The sequence below is a fragment of the Accipiter gentilis genome, chromosome 25, assembly GCF_929443795.1.
Source record: "Accipiter gentilis chromosome 25, bAccGen1.1, whole genome shotgun sequence".
NCBI lineage: Eukaryota > Metazoa > Chordata > Aves > Accipitriformes > Accipitridae > Astur > Astur gentilis.
Window position 1 is genome coordinate 7,596,292 of NC_064904.1, and position 19,322 is coordinate 7,615,613.

Genomic DNA, 19,322 nt, shown 5'->3' on the forward strand with positions numbered 1-19,322 from the left:
CATTGTTCAGGGATCTGGCACTGCCACTACTATTTAATACTACCCAGTACTTAGCCTTCTAAGATCTCTTTTCAGATGCTTGTAACTAAATGCCTGTGAAGTGGCCATCAAACAAGCATCCATTCTTCAGAGGGTTTGGAAGCTAATAAAACTTTAAAATCTCCACTGAATGTGGAGGTAAGAAATACATCCTCAGTAACTAAATGTGGCAAAAGACCTATGGGACATACAGTATATGATCACATAGTTAGCGCTTTGCTGATGCACAACAGAGGTGGGTTAAAGTTGTATCAGCCAGGTTAATTTCTTTCCTAGCTTTTGACCTCTGTGCAATTTTAAAGCTTTTTTTTCAGTATGAAACTTTTTTAAATTTTTGAGGTACAGCTGTATAGCCAGGTAGGTAAAAAGCTTTAACAGTTAACTCTGTTACTTTCAGAGACTGTTATATTAGTTATATTCATAGGTAGAGAAAACCAACTCAAGGAACAAATTAAGATATTTATTTATGTATTGTTACAAATTTGTGTTTTTCCATTAAACATATTTAACAGGACAACCTATTTGCACTCAGGCCTTTCAGCATTTTAATAAGCTAAAATATACACTTTTGGTGCCATATAAATTATGGTCAAAAATAATTCTCAAAGACATACTGGTAGAAGACAAGAACCTTAAGCAAAATAACTCAAGTTGAAATAGTCAATTCCCTTCAACAGTGGTTTCTATTTCATGAGATTATATTCTTTCCACTAGCAAACTATATACAAACAATACCACAAAACTACTATAAATGCAAAAATGTAAAAAATATACACATATACACAAATTGCCATGTTTCTGTCCGAGCTACCTTACTATTAAGAAATCCAGTACAAATGCAGGATTTGTATTTATGCATTTCATTTTTAGTATCTAATTTTTTAATTGTAAACAAGATTCAGCACATAGAGCAACTTAAAACAGTTGTCAGAAGCTTAAATCATGAGGCCTGGAGACCAAGAGAACTATGCACGCTAGGGATCCAAACTGACATAAATACCCCCACCTTTTCTGACAATGCTTATACTGCTGTGAGATTTAGGATATTTAAAAGATTCAGAAGTATTTAACTACTCTACACAAATTCTTGGATTTCACTGTTTTACAAAATGCATACATTTCAATATTTAAAGTAAAATCAGTATCACATTTGCAGGTATATGGATCATGTTGAGCAACAGTGTTTTGTTCATAACCATTTAACAGCTTTTTTGGTTTATTAAGAAACCTTTCTTGGCAACTCAATTAAGCAACTGTAAATGAAAGCAAGCAATGGATCTTCACAATCAACCACTTCATGAGAAATAAAAACAGACACATCCCTTGAGCACTATGAACTCACTGGTGACTGACCTAATGCTTATCATTAGGCAAGTATACATAGGGTACACTGCATTGCTAACAAGCTGTGGAATTTAGAACTGTCAACAGATATTGGAAAGAAAATGGAAGCTGCCTTTGCATGGATGTGATGATTTGTTGCTCTCAGTCACTGCTAAGATTCTTAAGCATGGGGTTTGTTTTACTTTTTTCAAAAGATGGCTGTCTTTTTTCAGGTACTTCCCAGGCACTCATCAATGTATTATCTGAAGTGCCAGGATGCTTAAGAAAACCCAGGATGACAGTTCTGACTATCAGGACAGTATCGGACTAAGTAATAGTAGTAGCGGTAGTAGTGTTAGTTGGTTCAAGATCAGAGAATTTGAACAGTAAACATGGACTGTGCCAGTTTACACTCACTACAAATATGGAAAGCGCTAGTATCTATAGCAACTGATTTCAATGGAAAATTCAAGTACAATAGTATTTTTGCACATCTCCTTGTGCTAACAGAGAATACAGTAACGTATCCATAGGCTTCTATTTCCAGGAAATATGCCCGGAGTAAAATCTCATTTTGTGTATTTTTTTAAGTGCTTGAAAACTCTTACAGTATTGAGCGGAGCATTTGATGAATCCCTTCTCATACACGATATATACTTTTTGCTTTAAAACCCAAGCTACTCCATACAAGACATATTTTGAAGACAAGGTCCTAATGTAAAGACCAGTTTGGCAACTTTTGTGTTCGGGGTTTTTTTTTTAAACATTTCAAACACTGCAAGATCATGTTATAACTGAAAAACAATGCAGAACATACATCCAAATATTAAGAAACTGCTTGTAAAAAAAAAAAAAAAGAGTTGAAAAAAACCTTAAAATCAATTTCACTGAAAAGGCTCAATAAAGTGCAAGCAGTAAATGCAAGGGTTTACACAGTGAAAAGTGAAGTTTAATAAGTTTGTACAATCTGTATTGCTGACGAGACACTCTATAAAAGTGTTTTACCTTGACACCATGCCCTCATATAAAAATATATTCTAATTGCATTGCAGTACAATCAGATCTTGACAGAATTGAAAATGAAATGAACACTGAAATGCCACTGCTCCTTTTCAGCAATGTCAAGTAGGAAGAAAATATGTAGATTTATACTATTACAGTATACTCCAATTAACTGGAGAAACTGGACCAGCTGAAATTACATAGTATGGCAACTGAACATGAAAATGATGCATTGCTACTTACTTGCATTGACTCATCGCCGCTTCTTGAGAAGGCATTCAGGAGGTGCCCAATTGCAAACATGGAACTCACTCCTGGGCAAAATGCTTAAGCTTAGCAGAGCTCTCTAATTACGGGACAGAAGTATGAAAATATTTCATGTCATTAAATCTGCAGGTATTTGTCCTCTCAAAAGCATCTCCTTCTGCTTACAGCGTCGTTTAACTGAAATAACCAGGTCTTCAAAGCGTACCACAACTTAAGATGATTCCAGTGAATGAAAACTTTGTAGTATCACCCAATGCAAGAACTTGTTTGTAACTTGAGTTTTATGAAAAATAATAAAGCAGACTGCAGAAGTCTTCCCAGCAGAGGGGACATTTTCAAATAATTTACCCTCAAGATTCTTTGGTATTCAGGAATAGCTAGTATAGTATCAGGATGAACAAGCAGTAATTATTTTCCTTCATACACTCCTATTTGTCCTATAAGGCCCACCAGCAAAGTTTTTGCTAGTGGCAGGTACTAAATAAAAGAGAGGGAAACTACTTCCTCATCACCCTTAGAGACTGAAGTCTGATAATAGCATCTGATGTCCCCAGCGTATTTGCAGGATTTCCATTTATGACAAGCACAAGACTATGACAAACTTACATTCTGGCTAGTCAACCAAAAGGTTGAGTTGTTGAAATTCAAAACGAGTATTTTTCTATTCAGAATGGTCTTTACTTTTTATCCTCCAGTTTTTCCTAATACAAAGAAAAAACTTTATTCCTGCACAGCTAGTGCCGAGCCTTTTAACTGCCTAGAAATGGCACAATGTCTGTTGCTTAATAAAGCTCTGTGGAGACCCCGTCACCTATTAAACTGTAAATAATGTCAGTATCACCTTTGATTTCTGAAGTTGTTTTGTCTTTTTTTTTTAAAAAATCCTCTCACCTATCCCCAGTTCAAATTAAATGACCCCAAATACTCATTGTCAAATAACTGACAACGCACAATTTAAATTAAAAATATCTTGTGAGAGCAGCAACTTTGCAACAATATGAACTTTAAATAAAAGCAATTATTAAAATAAAGTCTGTATAGAACTTTAACTATGAAATTATGAAATAATTTGTTTTTACTTTACTTAGGATTTCTCATTCTTACAAAGAACTGTTGGCCACAATACTATTTAACTGTTGTTTTCCTGAAGAAGTTATTTTTAGCATTGTAATTAGTGTAACAGAAGACAAAAGTGTTTTTACATATAATGAGTAGTTTAAACAAGTTTAAGACACTTTTCTGTAGGATCATCATCAAATGATGCTCTTTTCAATAATTTGTGTAAGCTTCTAAACCACATAAAGGATAATACACATTACATTTTATTCACACTATAAAAAAAGCACAATATACAGGCCATATCCTTTAAAGTGCAACAAAACAGAACATTTCTGCAACATTCAGGTTCTTCAAAGACCCACAAAAGTAGGTATTTAATATTTAGGAACAAATCCTGTTCATAGGTGTATCAACACTGAATCTAAATTCTGAATGGTTATCAAGCTTGCCCTTGCTGTAAGTGCCACGCTAAAAGCGATGCTTATGACCACTAAATGATATTATCTTATCTGCTTCCATATTACATAGACCTCATGTCTCACGTCCAAAATGAAAGCTTTTATCCTTTAGTCAGTGAAGAGCATCTGCAGAGCCCTTTATTGAAGACAGTTCTTTGACTATGCTCAGAAAACATCTTTAAAGTATACTTAGTTTCACCATACAGGCTACTGCTTCAGATGTTAAATCTACCAAGAAAAATATGGTAAACAGAATAGAGCAAGCATGTCTCTGAGTTGGCAGCGCATGCTTCACTATGTTTGGCACTATCTACCAAATGCATTGGTAACACACAGTATTAGCAAGTACCAATTTGCTTTTCACTTCACAAATATTTTTGGTTGGGTGTTTTGCTAGTAAGAGTTGAAAACCTCATTTGTTCCTGAGATGAGCGTGACAAAATAAAATGAGCTCCATCTAAGCTGCCAACGGGACAATCTTCTGCGTTTCCAGCCTTGCTACCTGCCTGCTGAGCCAGATTTATAATCTCAATCCTCCCCAAGGCGCCACTTCTGAGACTCTTCTTGACGCACATCTGGCCTGATCTGGTTTCTCATTCCACCTAGAACATTTGAGGTTGCCTCTGTTGCAACAATGAAAGGTTTCACTACAGTTGGTGGAATTTGGCGGAGGACTCCTCCTACTGCTCCAGTTACTCCTCTGTTTTCATGCTCACGAGCAGCAGTCTCATAGATGGTTTGGGCTGTGTCCGTAATCCCCTTCAAGAAGTTAACAGAAATTAGTTATATTGAAAAATAAAAAGCAACCTCTCCTAACTTTAAGGGAAACTTAAATCACTCAGCATTTGTAATTTTTGTGCTTTGTATTACAACTGTAGTACAACTATACTGATACAAATATGATTTAGTTCTTCTAATGAGCCTTAGAATAACAGTACTATGAACTTACAAATGAAAATACTACATGTAACTTCTGGTGGCACTTACTGTGCATAAGGGAAGAGGCTGTGCGGTATGGAGAACTATTAAAAAATTACAGAATTCACTGAAAACTCCCCAGCTGAGACCTAACTTCCTGGATGTGGTATCAGGTGCAACTAACTGAAAGTACAATACAAAAAATACAATAAAAACAGGCCAGCATTCTAATTTTTAATACACTGTCATGGTAAAGAGAGCCTTCACTTGGTTTAAGTCCAGCATTATGCTTAAACCCTAACAACCTCAGAATTAACAGTAACTGGGGGGGGCGGGGTGCAGCACAGAAGTGATGGATGACACAGGGTGGGAAATCAGGTTTACATGTCTCAGAATAAATGTAAACCCTCACAACTGTAGAACACTGAAGTCCTATTCACACTTATCTGCCTAACATCTTAGTTTATTTCTGCTTCTCTGATTTTTCCATGCAAGGTTTCTGTTGGCTTAAGATTACTGATGAAGACAGTCTTGTTCAAAACTTAAATCCCCTTCTTTATTTGGTCAGCTTGAACTAACATCTGATATTTCATTTGCTGTCTTAGGAAATAATTCTTAAGTTTGGCTAAGGACAATTACTTTTGCACTCACCTCTTTTACTACACTGTATGCTTTGGCTACACCTTCCCGTAGGTCTACTGGCTGATGAGCTAAACGATGGCGAGGGAATCGCTTGATCTTTTTTGCTTCAATAAAAGTAGGCCCTGGTGATACCATGTCATAAGCAGTTTCTGCAGCTGCCTGAAGATCAGGAGTGAATGCAAAATATATAAGAAGTCTTATAGCATCCGACCACAAATTGAAACTACTAACTAAGGGTGACATAATTGAAATAAAAGAATTCTAATTCCACAAATAATATTCATTTGCATCAGATTAAGGTTTTGTACAAGAATTTCTGGAATGGGCGCAGCTGTAACTCTACATTAAGTTCCACAATGAAAGAATGAACGCTGCAGGTTTTGACACATTTTTTTCCCCCTTAATTGCCTTTCCTTCAAAGGCATCCTCTAATCTGTACAAAATGCTCAAGACAGAAACTGAAATGTTTAATCAACAGTATGTTTTTCTTACAAACATACAAGCACACACGTAATTCCAGTCATGTGAATAATACCACTGTTTTTTTAATATATATATTCAAGCTTAGGCATGTATACAATTTTTGCAAAATTAGGTGGAAAAGTGTATTTTTATTATGTATTTTACATTAAGGAACATAAATTTATTAAGTCTTTAATCCAAGGTTGCTTTAGGGTTAAATCCAGAAAGCTTTATGGACTTTGCATACATCAACACAATTGGTATTGGTTTTGAGGCATTCTTTTGTTTGGTTGGTTCTCTTTGGTTTTGTGGGGTTTTTTAATAAGCACAGATACTGACATTTTAAAAAAAGAATCTATTCCTGGAAAATACACGTGTGAAGAACTCATCTTTCTCGGTATCAGTGATTTTTTTGTGCAGCTGAGTATTTTAGTATTAAACTGTATATTATAATATATTAAACACATTAAGAAACATGCAACAGCTTGGGTGTTCAGCAATATTTTAATGTAATTTTGTAACCATTGTGTTTGATGCCATAGTTCTCAACTCACAGACTGCTGCAAGCTTTGCCTAGTCTCTGCTTTCCTATTTATAGAGCTGCTTTTTATTTTTTATAAGACATGCTCCCAACCTTAAATATATAGCATTAAGATATTAGCTTAATATAGGGCACTTACTAGCAACACTTCTCATTTTATGTGTAACTCCAGAAGTAATACACTATACCTGTATAGTCTGAACCATTCTGTTTGTTAGCTCCAGTGCTGCCATTGCAGTGGAAGTACCAAAAGAAGCTGCTCCTCTTTGAAAGCCTCTTACAATACGGCCATCCTTTCGGTACTGCTCTATCGGTAACCACACCAAGTCTTTCAGACCTTGGACTGAAAATGAAGACAGAACACTAGTTAAAAAGTTCTCTTAGATATGCAGAATACCTTGAGAGGAAGTGAAAACAAATGTCAACATTGTTTGTGGGGTTTTTTTTGTTGGGTTTTGTTTGTGGTTGTTTTTTTTAAAACAACTGCCATACATGTCTGAATAGAAATAAGAATTAACTTACCTAACTGCACTAGCGAATGCATGGGCCCTACTCCTCCCAAAATTCCTGGTAGCTGGTTTTTCTTTATATCATTAAGCCACTCACTGATGGCATAGGAGAACAACTTATCCACACCTAATAAACTAAAGTAAATAACGTTATTATTTTTTTTAAACATACAATTCCTAATAAGACAAATGCATTATTCACTGAAGTAAATAAAGACTCATTTTTTTCAAGTGTCATCTCTTGTTGCTGTTGGCTAACCCAAGCATTTCACATATATGTGCTTCATAAAACAGAAGTTCAAGAATGCATAATCACATCCAGTTCAAAAGGAAGTAAACATACAACTAAAATTAGAAGAGTTTAGCACCAAGACTAGCACATATTTTAAATACTGTCCTGAAAATAGATGTTCTTCTTGAATGCTATATATATGACAAAAACTAGAATGAACAAATATTTGTAAAGTCAAAAAGGATCTTGGATTTTAGAAGTGCATCTTAGAGAATTTGCTTTTTGCTTGCTACGTTCAGTTCTTCACCATAGGACTCGTTCAATTTGTAATACCAATGTTGATCTACAATTCCATAAACTTACCCATGTCTGTAACAAAGCCTCTTCAGCTTTAATTCTGAGCAGTTCAACTGAGCAAGCCCAATAAGAATCCCAGCTAGTGTCCCCTGTAAGTGAAATAGTTTGTTATCACGAGTTTACTCATCCTGTACAATCTCTAGGTGACAAATAATTTCATCATCTCAACTCTTATTGCACATATTTCTGTCTAAACTGATTCTCCCCCAGTCTCCCAAATGCTACTTATTACAGTGATATGAATTATGTTATGTGAAAACTTGCAAAAAAATGGTATCTGGCTTAATCAGCTACTCTAAGAAAAACATCTGGATACAAGAGGGCTTCTTCAGAAATATCAAGATATAACAAATTTTGTAACATAGTTCTAGGCATTCTAAAGCTGCTATTTCATGTTTTGATTTCTTTGGCAGCAGTGCAAATTGAAGAAATTGATGCTTTTACTTGTCCATATTTGCATACTGATTTGTCATGACAAGGTGCAAATCTGGTTGTGCAAACAGGATTTTTTTGAGGTCTGCTCTGTAAACTCAGTATGATAACCAACACATATTTTAAAAAAAAAAAAAAAAAAAAAAAGAACAATTTTTACTCTGTATTAGATTCTGCCATTGCCACTGAAGCCCATACATTACTAGACTGCAAGGGAAGGAAACAAGGAGAAAAAAAAGACAATACTTTATTCTGGTATTAATGAGGAAGAAAATAAAATGCACAATTCTGGCATCAGTGGTATCATCCTTTGCGGGGCACCACAGCTGTGTAGAAAGATTTCCAGCCAGTCACTGACTTGATAAATGTGACTTTCAAGTCTCATTCCAAGTTAATCATACCTGGAGGATCCAACCCCTAGTTTTCAAATTAAGAGTGAAACAAAGTTGAGCTTTATTGAAACTAAGAAAAAAAATACACGTTCTACATTTTTCAAGATCACATCAATAATGATTAAGGAGCACAAAAATATACCCCAACTCATGGGGGGGGGAAAACCAAAACAAATAACATCAATATTTTATTCTACAGCATCAGCATTATACACAAACCTGATCCATTGATACATGTTTGCCATGGTAATCAAGCCGTATTGGAACTTCTGATGTAAAACGAAATTCTCTGGGATATACAAAGGAAATTTTACAGTGAGAAACATGAAAAGGAAATAAAATTATCCTTCCGAAAAGAAACCCATTGTTTCCCATCCTACTGGAATAGGATGCCATACCCTTTTCTGTAAATCGTAAAACCTCTAGTTACTGTGTTAGTACTTCAGAGTAAGTGTACAAAATACCAAGACAAATTCAGTTTTTCTTGGTTTATTAACACCTAGTCAAAATTAGCATGTATAATAAATTTAACAGTCCTGCAGAAGTGCTACTAATCCTGCAGGTAAACATCTTCCCTCAATTTTCACTGCATGAATTTCAGTTACAAAAAAAAAAAAGTACGGCCAACGATGGTTCTGTGGGCAAAAATTAGCCCTGCAGCTGGAACTTATTAAAAAATTCTGTTGGTGATGTATGTGATGAAACAGGACCACAGTCATTCTCTCATAATTTGGCTCTGGACCGCTTGCCAAAGCACACATCTGTTAGAGGCACTTATGATCTGAATATAGAAGAAAACTTCTGCATAACAAACCGCAATTTTTAAAATCACTTGCCAGTCAGGACTACATTAGAGTTTCTCTTGTGATATTTTAAACTTGTACCTCTCCCATGATATCCTTTTCCTTTATATACTCTCATCTCTGATTACTTTAGATCTAATTTACATTGTTAGACGTAAGAGTACAAAGACTGCTCTTTTTATTTATTTGTAAAACATCTCATTACTGGTTCTGTACATGGCAGAGCTTCAATTAATTTTATTTTCTTGTGCACAGCAGCGTGCAAAAGTTAATTAAAAAAATCATTAGTTACCTTCCAGTGATAGAAACAAATATATTTGATTTCCACAATCAGTCAATAAACAAACAACAAAATGCACCTTGGCATAAGATCTGAATAGTTTATCATCACACTTTCTTAAAACATTCAGCAGAACAGCTGTGTGTCACTGGAAATTCTGTAATGAAAGTTTACCTGAAAAATACTGGCTGATCACTGTATGATGTCACTTCTTGTGAGAAAAGATGATCATCTCCATTAACCACATCCATAGAATCAATGCTACCATTTTCATTTGCTTGCTTGTGTGATGAGAAAGAAATGACTGGACTTGGGTCCTTAAGGCTGCTGACATGCCTGGGCAAGCTACATGTAACTTCAGCACCAGGAGACTTTTTAACTAGGATAAGAAGTTATACACAGTAAACTGACTCATATTTTTCACAGTGATTACAAAAAGATTGTGGTTATACAATTGCTGTGTCCTTAGGAAGCTCTAATGCTTATTAATAGAATTACCAGCAGGACAATATTTAAGTTCTCTTAGTAAGATAATATCTTAGTTATCAATAGAAATTATTACAAGAAGCTTAAGTTGAGGTTTATGCATCAGCATAAATAATCCATCTAGTTTTAATGGTAGTATTGCAGAGTACTTCATTACCTATGCATTTCAGTATGACTTCTCAACAGAAATAGGTAAAGTATAGCTGCTAACAAACTCACAAATATAGTTAATAGTGGAAATATGGTTTTCAATATACACTGGTTTTTGCATCAGATAGTGTAGTTGATTAGAAGTACTGCTTTAACTGTATACATACATTGTACTGCTTATTTATGATGTTGAACTCTGTTCCTTTCTCTAGGGGTTACACAACTTCAAGCTATTAGACAGACATACTCTTTTATGCAAGAGGTATTAAATAATATATTTGTTTTATCTAGTAATAAGTCCTAATATTATATACACAGTCCTCAGTTTTTTCAGAAGTTCTTATTAAATATGCTCCCATTTTGGTGAAGCCTTTTATACAATGGAGATCTTAGGTGCTGAATACCTTTGTTGGTATTTATAATATACAAAACTAAAATACCCAAAGTTTCTGGTTCTACCAAATTAGCTACTAATGTTGGAGTTTGGTCACTAACATAAGTTTTTTACACATGTGAATTTATAGACATGTACACACATTAAAGGAGAAAGAAGCAGCACTGTCATATTAGATTTTTGAAAAGTATACCTTCAGGATCTGGAGTAACTAAGAGTTCTACTTCTGTAGAGAGGCTAGTGAAAAAATCCTTCAGAAAAAACAAGGCATCCTAATGTCAAAAATAAAAAAAATCAGGTTAAAAAAAAACAACAACAACAACAAAAAAAAACCCCACAAACAAAAACCCCAACAAATTCTCTAAAAAATATTATCTACTGTTCCAGCTCTTTATTTCTACACATATATGAATCAAAACACATTTCATCTTTTTCATCCTTTAACACGTGCAGAAGCCACATAGAAATCTAGGATAGAAACCAGAGAGACCCTCTTGGTCATTGTCCCCTGCTACATATAATATGATTTCATAATCTATCTAGCTCTGTCTTAAAACTCTAGGGTTGTATTCATCATCTCTACTCTCATTTTGGAGACTGTTCCAGAACCCAAGTGTTTTAATGGCCATAAACTTTTCTCTCATTTCCAGTAAAATGGTATTCAAGTATAGTTTATATTCATCTCCAATATTGCCAATGTCAGACAAACTATTCCAGATCAGATCTCACCACTGCTTCATTAAAAGTCATTAATATCTCTGCTGTTAATGTCTTGAAGTTATTACATCCCATTGTCTTTTTTTGACAGATGTATCACACTGGTGCCTTGTTCATCCTATCATTAATAACATCAGGACTTCCTTTTCCTTTTTGGTTTCCAACTGGTAAGCAGACAGCTTAAGTAGTAATAACAAGAATTTGTCATTACTGCATGCGGTTCTGTGCTTCCAAGAAAGCTGTGGTTAATTTTGCAGAAGTTGTAAAGGTGAATTTTGTTTATGGTACAAAAGATAATAGACTTGGAAAAGTAATCAAGAGGGAACATATTTCCTCACTAGATGGCAGTATTCCCATGATATTTTTCTATATGAAATTCTTACAAACTGAGTTCAATTTTTCTAACAGTAAAATGAAAACCAGGTCTCTAACATGTGTTGAATGAAACAGAAGGTAGGTATGGAACTCATAATTGTGCTCTTGAAAAAAATGCGTATCTCTGTAGATGACAAATTAAGAAGAAATGCCTCAACAAAGAGTAATAACTGCGGGTTTTTTATTTGTTTGTTTGATTTCATTGGCACAACCAACCTGGTCAATATTGAGGCGAAGTGGCATTAGTGAAACACGTAAACAGCATTCCTGTGGGGATCTGCCAGACTCCGGACGGACATGTAATGCTTTAACTGTTAACTGAAAAAAGCAACAACATTAAAAAAAGCAGTAACATTTACAATTATTACATCTTAGTATGCTAGCTAGGAAAAACATTTACTGCAAAACCTCTGTACTAAACTGATTCCACTTACCAACTATAAAGCTAGTAGTGAGTAAATAACTTATCATGGATGTTATATAAAAGAAAATTAAAATAAGAAACCCCCCCAAAACCAAATTCATAAATCCTTTATAGAACCAATAAGACTACAGCATATAGTAAAACTACAACTCAGCATGTGTACTGAAAAGTCTAATACTCATACAAGCAGATGTTTGTTCAAAACTGAAGTGTGGAAAGTAACAAAGTAGTCCTGCATATCTACCCTTTTTTTTTTTTTTTTAACTGACAGAATCTTAAAAACATTAATACCTTACATACTAATATTCAAACTGACTTTCAATTAGTTTTAATATCCACAAGGAGTCAAGCAAATGACTATCAACAAGTTATTACTTCAATGTTCCATGACCTCACGTTCCTTCTTCTGCAAGATTAAGAAATGTATACAATCCCCACAATGATAGTCCAACCACTATAATTATAATGAATTAACATATTCCATAACTGTACCATGTTTGAATGTGCTTTTCTGGGCATTTCCTTACTGCAGTAGAGATAGAGAAATTTATTCATCTGTGATGTAGCTAAGCGATCTCTAATCTCCAGGTCTTGAACAATAAAAACCTGCCGTGACACTGGCTGCTCCAACAGACTGGATTCACCTTCTGCTCCACTTGGAGGGTATACCTCATGCTGGAATTTCACCTTTTAACAAGGAAAGAAAACTAGCATAATCGGCTTCAGTTAAAAACAACCTTAAACAATGGAACACTGCTTTAAAAAAAAAAAAAAAAAGAAGAAGAAACAAAAAAACCCCACACCACACATGAGAACTTTAAAAGCTGTCTACTATTTTAAATTTGCAGGAATAATATTAGGATTTCTGAAAACTATTCAGTTCTTAGTGCATCTAGCAGCAGAAATCTTCCTATTCCTAGTTCTGTACATGTCCATCTTTTAGGATGCAAACTCAAGCCAAAACAAAGAGTCAGTGTAACACAAAGAACAAGTTTTGCTTTTCGTTTTAGAATTGACTCTGCTTTTTCCTTACATCTTGTTGAAGCCTGTAGCAGGCAATCTTGCAGTTCTTGAATCCTGCACCTTCTACACTTAGGAAAGTAAGGTTTCTTCCCTACCAACACACTTCTCAAGTAGTTTCTTCCAGTCTCAGTTTCCTTTTTCCTTACTCACTTTAGTCCATATAAATTCTAACCCATTACCTTTCTTAAATTCTAAAGAATTCTGAATTCTCTCCTTTTCCTCACCTCTTGATGCAGTTCTCATTTTCAGTCAAAGACCTGTGGTTACCTATAAATCATTCCCTGTCTCAGTAACCCCATAGCACCCTTGCCTGCCATGTAATGAAGCAGAGCACACATAGCAAGCAGAACAGTGGCCTCTACTGGCCAGATACTGAGATGTTAAGAAATACTGTATTTAAGTGCCCTGGACTCAGGATACACGAGATAACAAACATTTTAAGTGTTGAAGAGAAAAATAGATGTTTATGACAAACACTACTCAGAACCTTTATGTTTTTGACAGTCTTTTCTTCTCCTTAATTTCTTGTTTAAATATTATGATTTTTGTTGTTGTTATTATTAAGCCTTGTACCAAGTTAGGGGTATACGGGGCGGGGGGACACACACGACAAAACACCACGACTTTATGACTCAGTAGTAACACCAACTCTTTAAACATCTGCAAATTAACAGAGATTGCTATACTTCTACATATGAAGTTTTCCATGTGGAATATGAAACGCTTCCTTTTTTCTTCTTTTTTATTGCAATGTCATGTTTTTTCTAGGAAAGGCTAAAATAAGTATCAAACATTTCTGGCAGGTTTGAAGTGCTAATGGATGAATTTTCCGCTCTAGAAACATATGTAGAATATAAAAGACATTTAGTTTTATGTTGTACTTTTCATGTTTATGGAAATGTTTGAGAAAACCTTGTTTTAAAAACGGTTTTGCTATTGATCCATTTAACATGAAATCTGGTTAACTCCTGGATGATATTCTTCACAGTGCCAGAATCAAGCACCTAGTTTCTATGTTAGAGCTAAGCACAGGCTTTAAAACACAGTAACATACTTATGCCTGAAGGGTGCTAAATATGTTAGGGGAAATGCAGGAATGATATTGTGATATACCTCGATGTTAATATGGAGTTATCATCAACTGATACACCAAGTGTCTCAACAGATCTACATCCCAGTTATTTTGCTAGAACATTTAATTTCATAAGAGGTATATCAATTCAGGGTAGAACAGAAGACAGAAAAAACAGAACGGAAGTTCTAAAACATGGTTATAACTAACAAAAACTTTAAGAGTATTATAATAAATATCCTTCATCTTTAGAAACATGTTTATTCAGCAAGTAAATGATACTATGTTAGAAGAACAAATACATTTTTTGTTAAATTCTAAATTCATCACCTTCAAAGTGATTGCTTAGATGCAGATATTGATGGAAGAAATCCTACTGAATTCCAATAGAAAACTGTTATCAAATGGACGTAGCATGTAAAGATATTCACACACAGACAGTCATGGCTGTTTCTGTCATTCACCTTGCTTAACTGTATTTCCATTAGGAAGTCTGGGTTTCTTCCTCTTCCCCCACATGCTGTACTCCGTCCATGCCTTGTTGGTGTATGAGAAGGAGAACTATGGGGACTTCTGGGGAAAATAAAAAAGAAAAATACACTTTCACAGATTAAACTTAAAGCTATCTCACTGTTAATCTAACATTGAAAGTGTGTATGTTTCACTGGATATAACTTATTAGTATTTTAATGGTTACAAGAGAAAAACACTAGAAAATACAAAAAAAAAAACCCTGGAAGTTCTGTTACTGTTAACTAAATACTTTCTTTTTATTGTTCAAGTAATGCATACTTAAGCAGAATGCTAGGTGTATGCTTCCCACCAAATTAATACTCATAAAACATTTCCTTAATTTTGGCTGTGATAATATTAATTACTCTTTAGCTTACATGACATGCTGAAAACCAGGCTCCAGCTACCATAGTGATAGTCTTTTACAGTCCTTAAGCCCCTATCTCTTCAGGAAAATTTAAATTCAAATAGAACCCTTAATAGCAAACGCATCCCTCCATCCCCTGAAAACCACCAAAACCAAATCCAGCTTGTCCAGGTTAAGACAGAGGAAAAATACACTCTGGTGTGTGGAGCTAAACTGAGTAAGAAGATTCTAGATTATCTTTAAGGTCCCTTCCAACCCAAACCATTCTATGATTGATTCCTTGTTAGGAGTGAACAAAGAAGCAAGCGAGGGAGACCTGAGATTGAATAGTGAGATTAACTTCAAATCAAAGAAAAATTAAGTATTTTTAAATGTTCTAATCTACAGAATTAAATCAGACACTTACATGAAACTTTTAGCTGGAGATGTTGGTGGTGCAGTCCCAAAATCCCTTCCACCGTAAAGATGCCAAATAAGGGAGATTTCCTTTACAACATAGCGTACCAGAGGAACAGGAAAATGAAGGGGAGCTTTGCTTGTATCTGTTTTTTTTATAGGTTGGCTGAAATGATTTTCCTTTATTATAATTGCATCATCAACCATTATTTTTATTACTGGCTCTTCCTCTTTTTCCTAATTAAAAAAAAGTATATAGCATTGAGAAGGTGAAATCTGCTTTCTTTATTGAGATGTCTAATTCTTTCCTATGAAAAGAAAAGAAACTATTCTGTACGCCTTCTAAAGCTTATACAACACAGGCTTGGTTTAGGAATGATTCTTATAAAGTAACTTAAAGACAAAAGCACATAAAAATAAACTTGAAGCTGAGAAATAGTTAAAAAAAAAAAAAAGTCCTCATCCAAACTGTAAACTAAACAAAACAAGAGTTGAAAACAAACAAAAAACCCATGGAAAAGTCCAGGCTACCATATTAGCACTTTCAAAAACAAGTTCAAAGATAACTGGGTAAATACAGCTTCTAATTCAGGGATCTAGAACTACTTCTGCCTATTAAGAAGAATACAACCAGAGATACTATGAAAAACACAAGCGCAAGCTATTTTCAGAGTTTGAGTATAGTTTCCTAAATTTTCTAATGCAGCAGACAGACAGTGGTGTAAAGTGACACACAAGCTTTTCTCTTGAGTTTTGGCAAGGATCTTAGGCCCATAAAAGCATTGAAAGCTTAGACTATAAGAGAAATGAATAAAAGATTAGAAGATGTGCAAAGCTGCCATTTTGATAAATACTGTATTTTGCTTAAAACATTTTTTTCCTAACTATGCCATTATTCTAAGTCAAAATGGCAATGATAAAACATGACTAAAACATACGAAAACTGCCAATATAGTTTAATGTAATATTCAGATCAGAGAACAATTACATATTGCTGAGATATAGAAAAATCATATATATTTGAAAATACTTGCATTCTTTCCCAACAGTAACAATGCATGAAGTCCTTTCAAACAGAAAGATTATTTTTCTTCTACCCTGCCCACTGATAAAAATATCACTAAGCAATCACAAAAAGCTATGAACTCTATTTTGTCCAGGTCTTACATAGGCTTTTCTGTAATTCAATTTATATATGGATTTTTTTAGTAATTCTCAGTTTCTTACAGCAACAGCAACTTTGGGTGCAAAAAGAATGCAGAAATCATCACTTTCTGCGGGAACATCTCCCATGGCCTCATTTATAAGGTGATGGGTGAATGAAGCATAAGTGGGACTTGGATCTTGCGAGACATTTCCACTTTCGTCTGGAAACAGGAAGAGATCTGAGCAAGATGGCTCCTGAGTTTGAGATCTGTCATCCAAAACCCCTGGGAGTTGAAGGAGGGTGGAGAAAAACATGTTTCAGTGGAAAAATCTTCACAAAATATGAAAATATGAACAAAATAACCTAACAGTCAACTAAAATTTGTTACTTCAATTACATCAAGGGAATTTGCTTATTATATCTTGAATCAATTCATACTACAAATAAAATACAATTTTTAAAGATTTATCTACTGCACAGTTGAAAGTGATTACAATATAATCATAACTAGTTACTAGTAGAGATGCACTGACAAAATACAGAAAAACTATTTGTAAAAAACCCCGTGGATAAAAAAAACCCACATTTTTGTGTCCAATTTTCTCTTTCTGGTAGTAAGACCACAGCATCAGTAACTTTCAGTACTGTACTGACTGCTCACCTTCCACCATCAAAAAGAGGACTAGACATCATGGAAATAGTGAAATTCTCTATTTGCAGTACAAAATCTTTAGCCAGTTTAAACCTGGATTTAACTCTAGCCATGATGCAGAAGTCATAGTCCTGTGATAAAATCAATTATCTTGTTCTATCTGCTAACTGAAAGATTTCTTCATAGCTAGAAGTTCTTCTGTGACTCAGAACTGTACCTCCTGTACTGTCTTCATACACAAAATAGAGGTTTTGATTCCTCCGCATTACAATATGCCACATAAACTTACACCTATGCTAACTTAAACTCCTAGAGAATTTGGGGTCTTGACAGAGTTCCACAAAGTCAGATTCATTCCTTGCTGTTTTCAGTATCTCAGTAATGTGTATTTGACTAGAATCTTAAATTACTTTTGCATTACCGTTACAAAAGCAAGAATCTGTTTGATAGTTTGAAGACTTCAGACATCATAGGTACACCCCATTCTTGTTGCAGCATCTCTACATACACAAAACGTTTAATCCCACTTTCCTTCCAGAAAGGTTGTACTTTATGTGTACTTATGCCTCCAGAGGATTCTTACCATTAGACTCTGGCTTCATGGCGGAAGCAGTCTGTTGAGTCTCAATTTCCTCCATTGCATCACTCATCAAATCCCGTAAAATCTGTTGCTCTGATTCAGCAAGGATTGGTCCGTGGGAAGATGGCTGGCTAAAGGTCTCTACCTGTAGGAGAGGAACTATACATAGTTACATCTTAAAGACAATGGCAATATCATGCTGAATAAGATGTTGCTAGAACGGCTTGATACACAGCTCTTAAACTCTAAGAGGTTAACACCTTAACTTTACAAATAATCCAGTGAGCTGAAACTCTGAGCTAGAGGATTCATAAAGTAGGTTAGATCATTATGGTTCAGGGTATTTAGATCATAAGAGTACCTGGACAGCTTGTATATGCCCTGGAATTCTTTAGGTAAGATTAAAGTACAATAGGTAAACAGCACAAAATATTTTAAAATATTAAGTAGTAGCCAAAGCAGAAAAAAAAAAGGCACTATTTTACTCTCAAATGTATTTTAAGTTAGATGCAATCTGTTAATTTCTTTGCAGGAAATCTCATAGTCTTTGGAAATAGGATGGGGATATCAAAATTAAAACATATTACCAGGAAGCATAATGTTAAGTTGACATTATTTTGCCATTTTATACCTTCATTTTTGGCTTGCTAACTCCACGTTTAATCTCTGTCTTGGAAGGTGGATGTAAATCACCATAACTTGCAATATATTGTATGAGATTCATTAGTGCAGCACATGAATCGGAGCAGGTACGAATATGGATTACATCACTGGAACAGTGCAGCTCAAAGCGTGGTTTAGTCTAGATAGCAACAATAAAAAGATAAGAACACACTTAAAATCAGCCTAAGGTTCTGTAAAAACAACATCTATACAAATTTATTTTAAAATTAATTTACCTAATTAGACATAAAGGACTTCAAAAAATAGTACACAAACTGAAAAACCCTCCTTGATTCTAAGTATAATAAAATAATTTTCAAATCACAATCTGTCCTGGAGATTCTACATTTTATTTTATTTGTGATTAAATACTTACTCTTTCCCCATCAGAATCAGATTTTACTGCTGTAATGGTTAGTTCTAGCAGTCCCATATCCATAACACGAACATAATCTGAAAGATATTGAGCAATAAATAAAAAAATAAAATAAAAAAAATTAAGACTTAATAACAAACATCATCCTTACTATGTATTTTTGGTTATTAAACCACTAGAAAATAGCTTGAGCGTAAAAGGGATCCTTTTTTATCAAAATCTTTTATATCTCTGCATTTCCTTCTTTTATGAGGATTACTCTCAGAGTTCA

The 19,322-nt window shown here is 34.6% G+C and overlaps 1 protein-coding gene across 6 annotated transcripts in view; it reads right to left on the reverse strand.

Annotated features, from left to right (window-relative positions):
• Positions 1 to 478: 478 nt before the first annotated feature.
• The window catches only part of ATG2B (autophagy related 2B), a 48,935-nt gene continuing 30,091 nt past the window's right edge, over positions 479 to 19,322 (reverse strand). For 4 of the 6 annotated variants that reach the window (XM_049828760.1, XM_049828755.1, XM_049828759.1 and 1 more), the window contains exons 27-42: positions 19,052 to 19,128; positions 18,644 to 18,814; positions 18,016 to 18,157; positions 16,861 to 17,063; positions 15,644 to 15,870; positions 14,822 to 14,930; positions 12,755 to 12,949; positions 12,055 to 12,156; positions 10,940 to 11,018; positions 9,891 to 10,095; positions 8,853 to 8,922; positions 7,816 to 7,898; positions 7,234 to 7,355; positions 6,900 to 7,054; positions 5,718 to 5,867; positions 479 to 4,907 (exon numbers count right to left, since the gene is read on the reverse strand). In XM_049828760.1, coding sequence (XP_049684717.1) covers positions 4,677 to 4,907; positions 5,718 to 5,867; positions 6,900 to 7,054; positions 7,234 to 7,355; positions 7,816 to 7,898; positions 8,853 to 8,922; positions 9,891 to 10,095; positions 10,940 to 11,018; positions 12,055 to 12,156; positions 12,755 to 12,949; positions 14,822 to 14,930; positions 15,644 to 15,870; positions 16,861 to 17,063; positions 18,016 to 18,157; positions 18,644 to 18,814; positions 19,052 to 19,128 — 2,321 coding nt within the window. In that variant the 3' untranslated portion in view covers positions 479 to 4,676. The remainder of the gene's footprint in view (positions 4,908 to 5,717; positions 5,868 to 6,899; positions 7,055 to 7,233; positions 7,356 to 7,815; positions 7,899 to 8,852; positions 8,923 to 9,890; positions 10,096 to 10,939; positions 11,019 to 12,054; positions 12,157 to 12,754; positions 12,950 to 14,821; positions 14,931 to 15,643; positions 15,871 to 16,860; positions 17,064 to 18,015; positions 18,158 to 18,643; positions 18,815 to 19,051; positions 19,129 to 19,322) is intronic. The other 2 variants (XM_049828758.1, XM_049828757.1) reach the window with 1 other exon arrangement.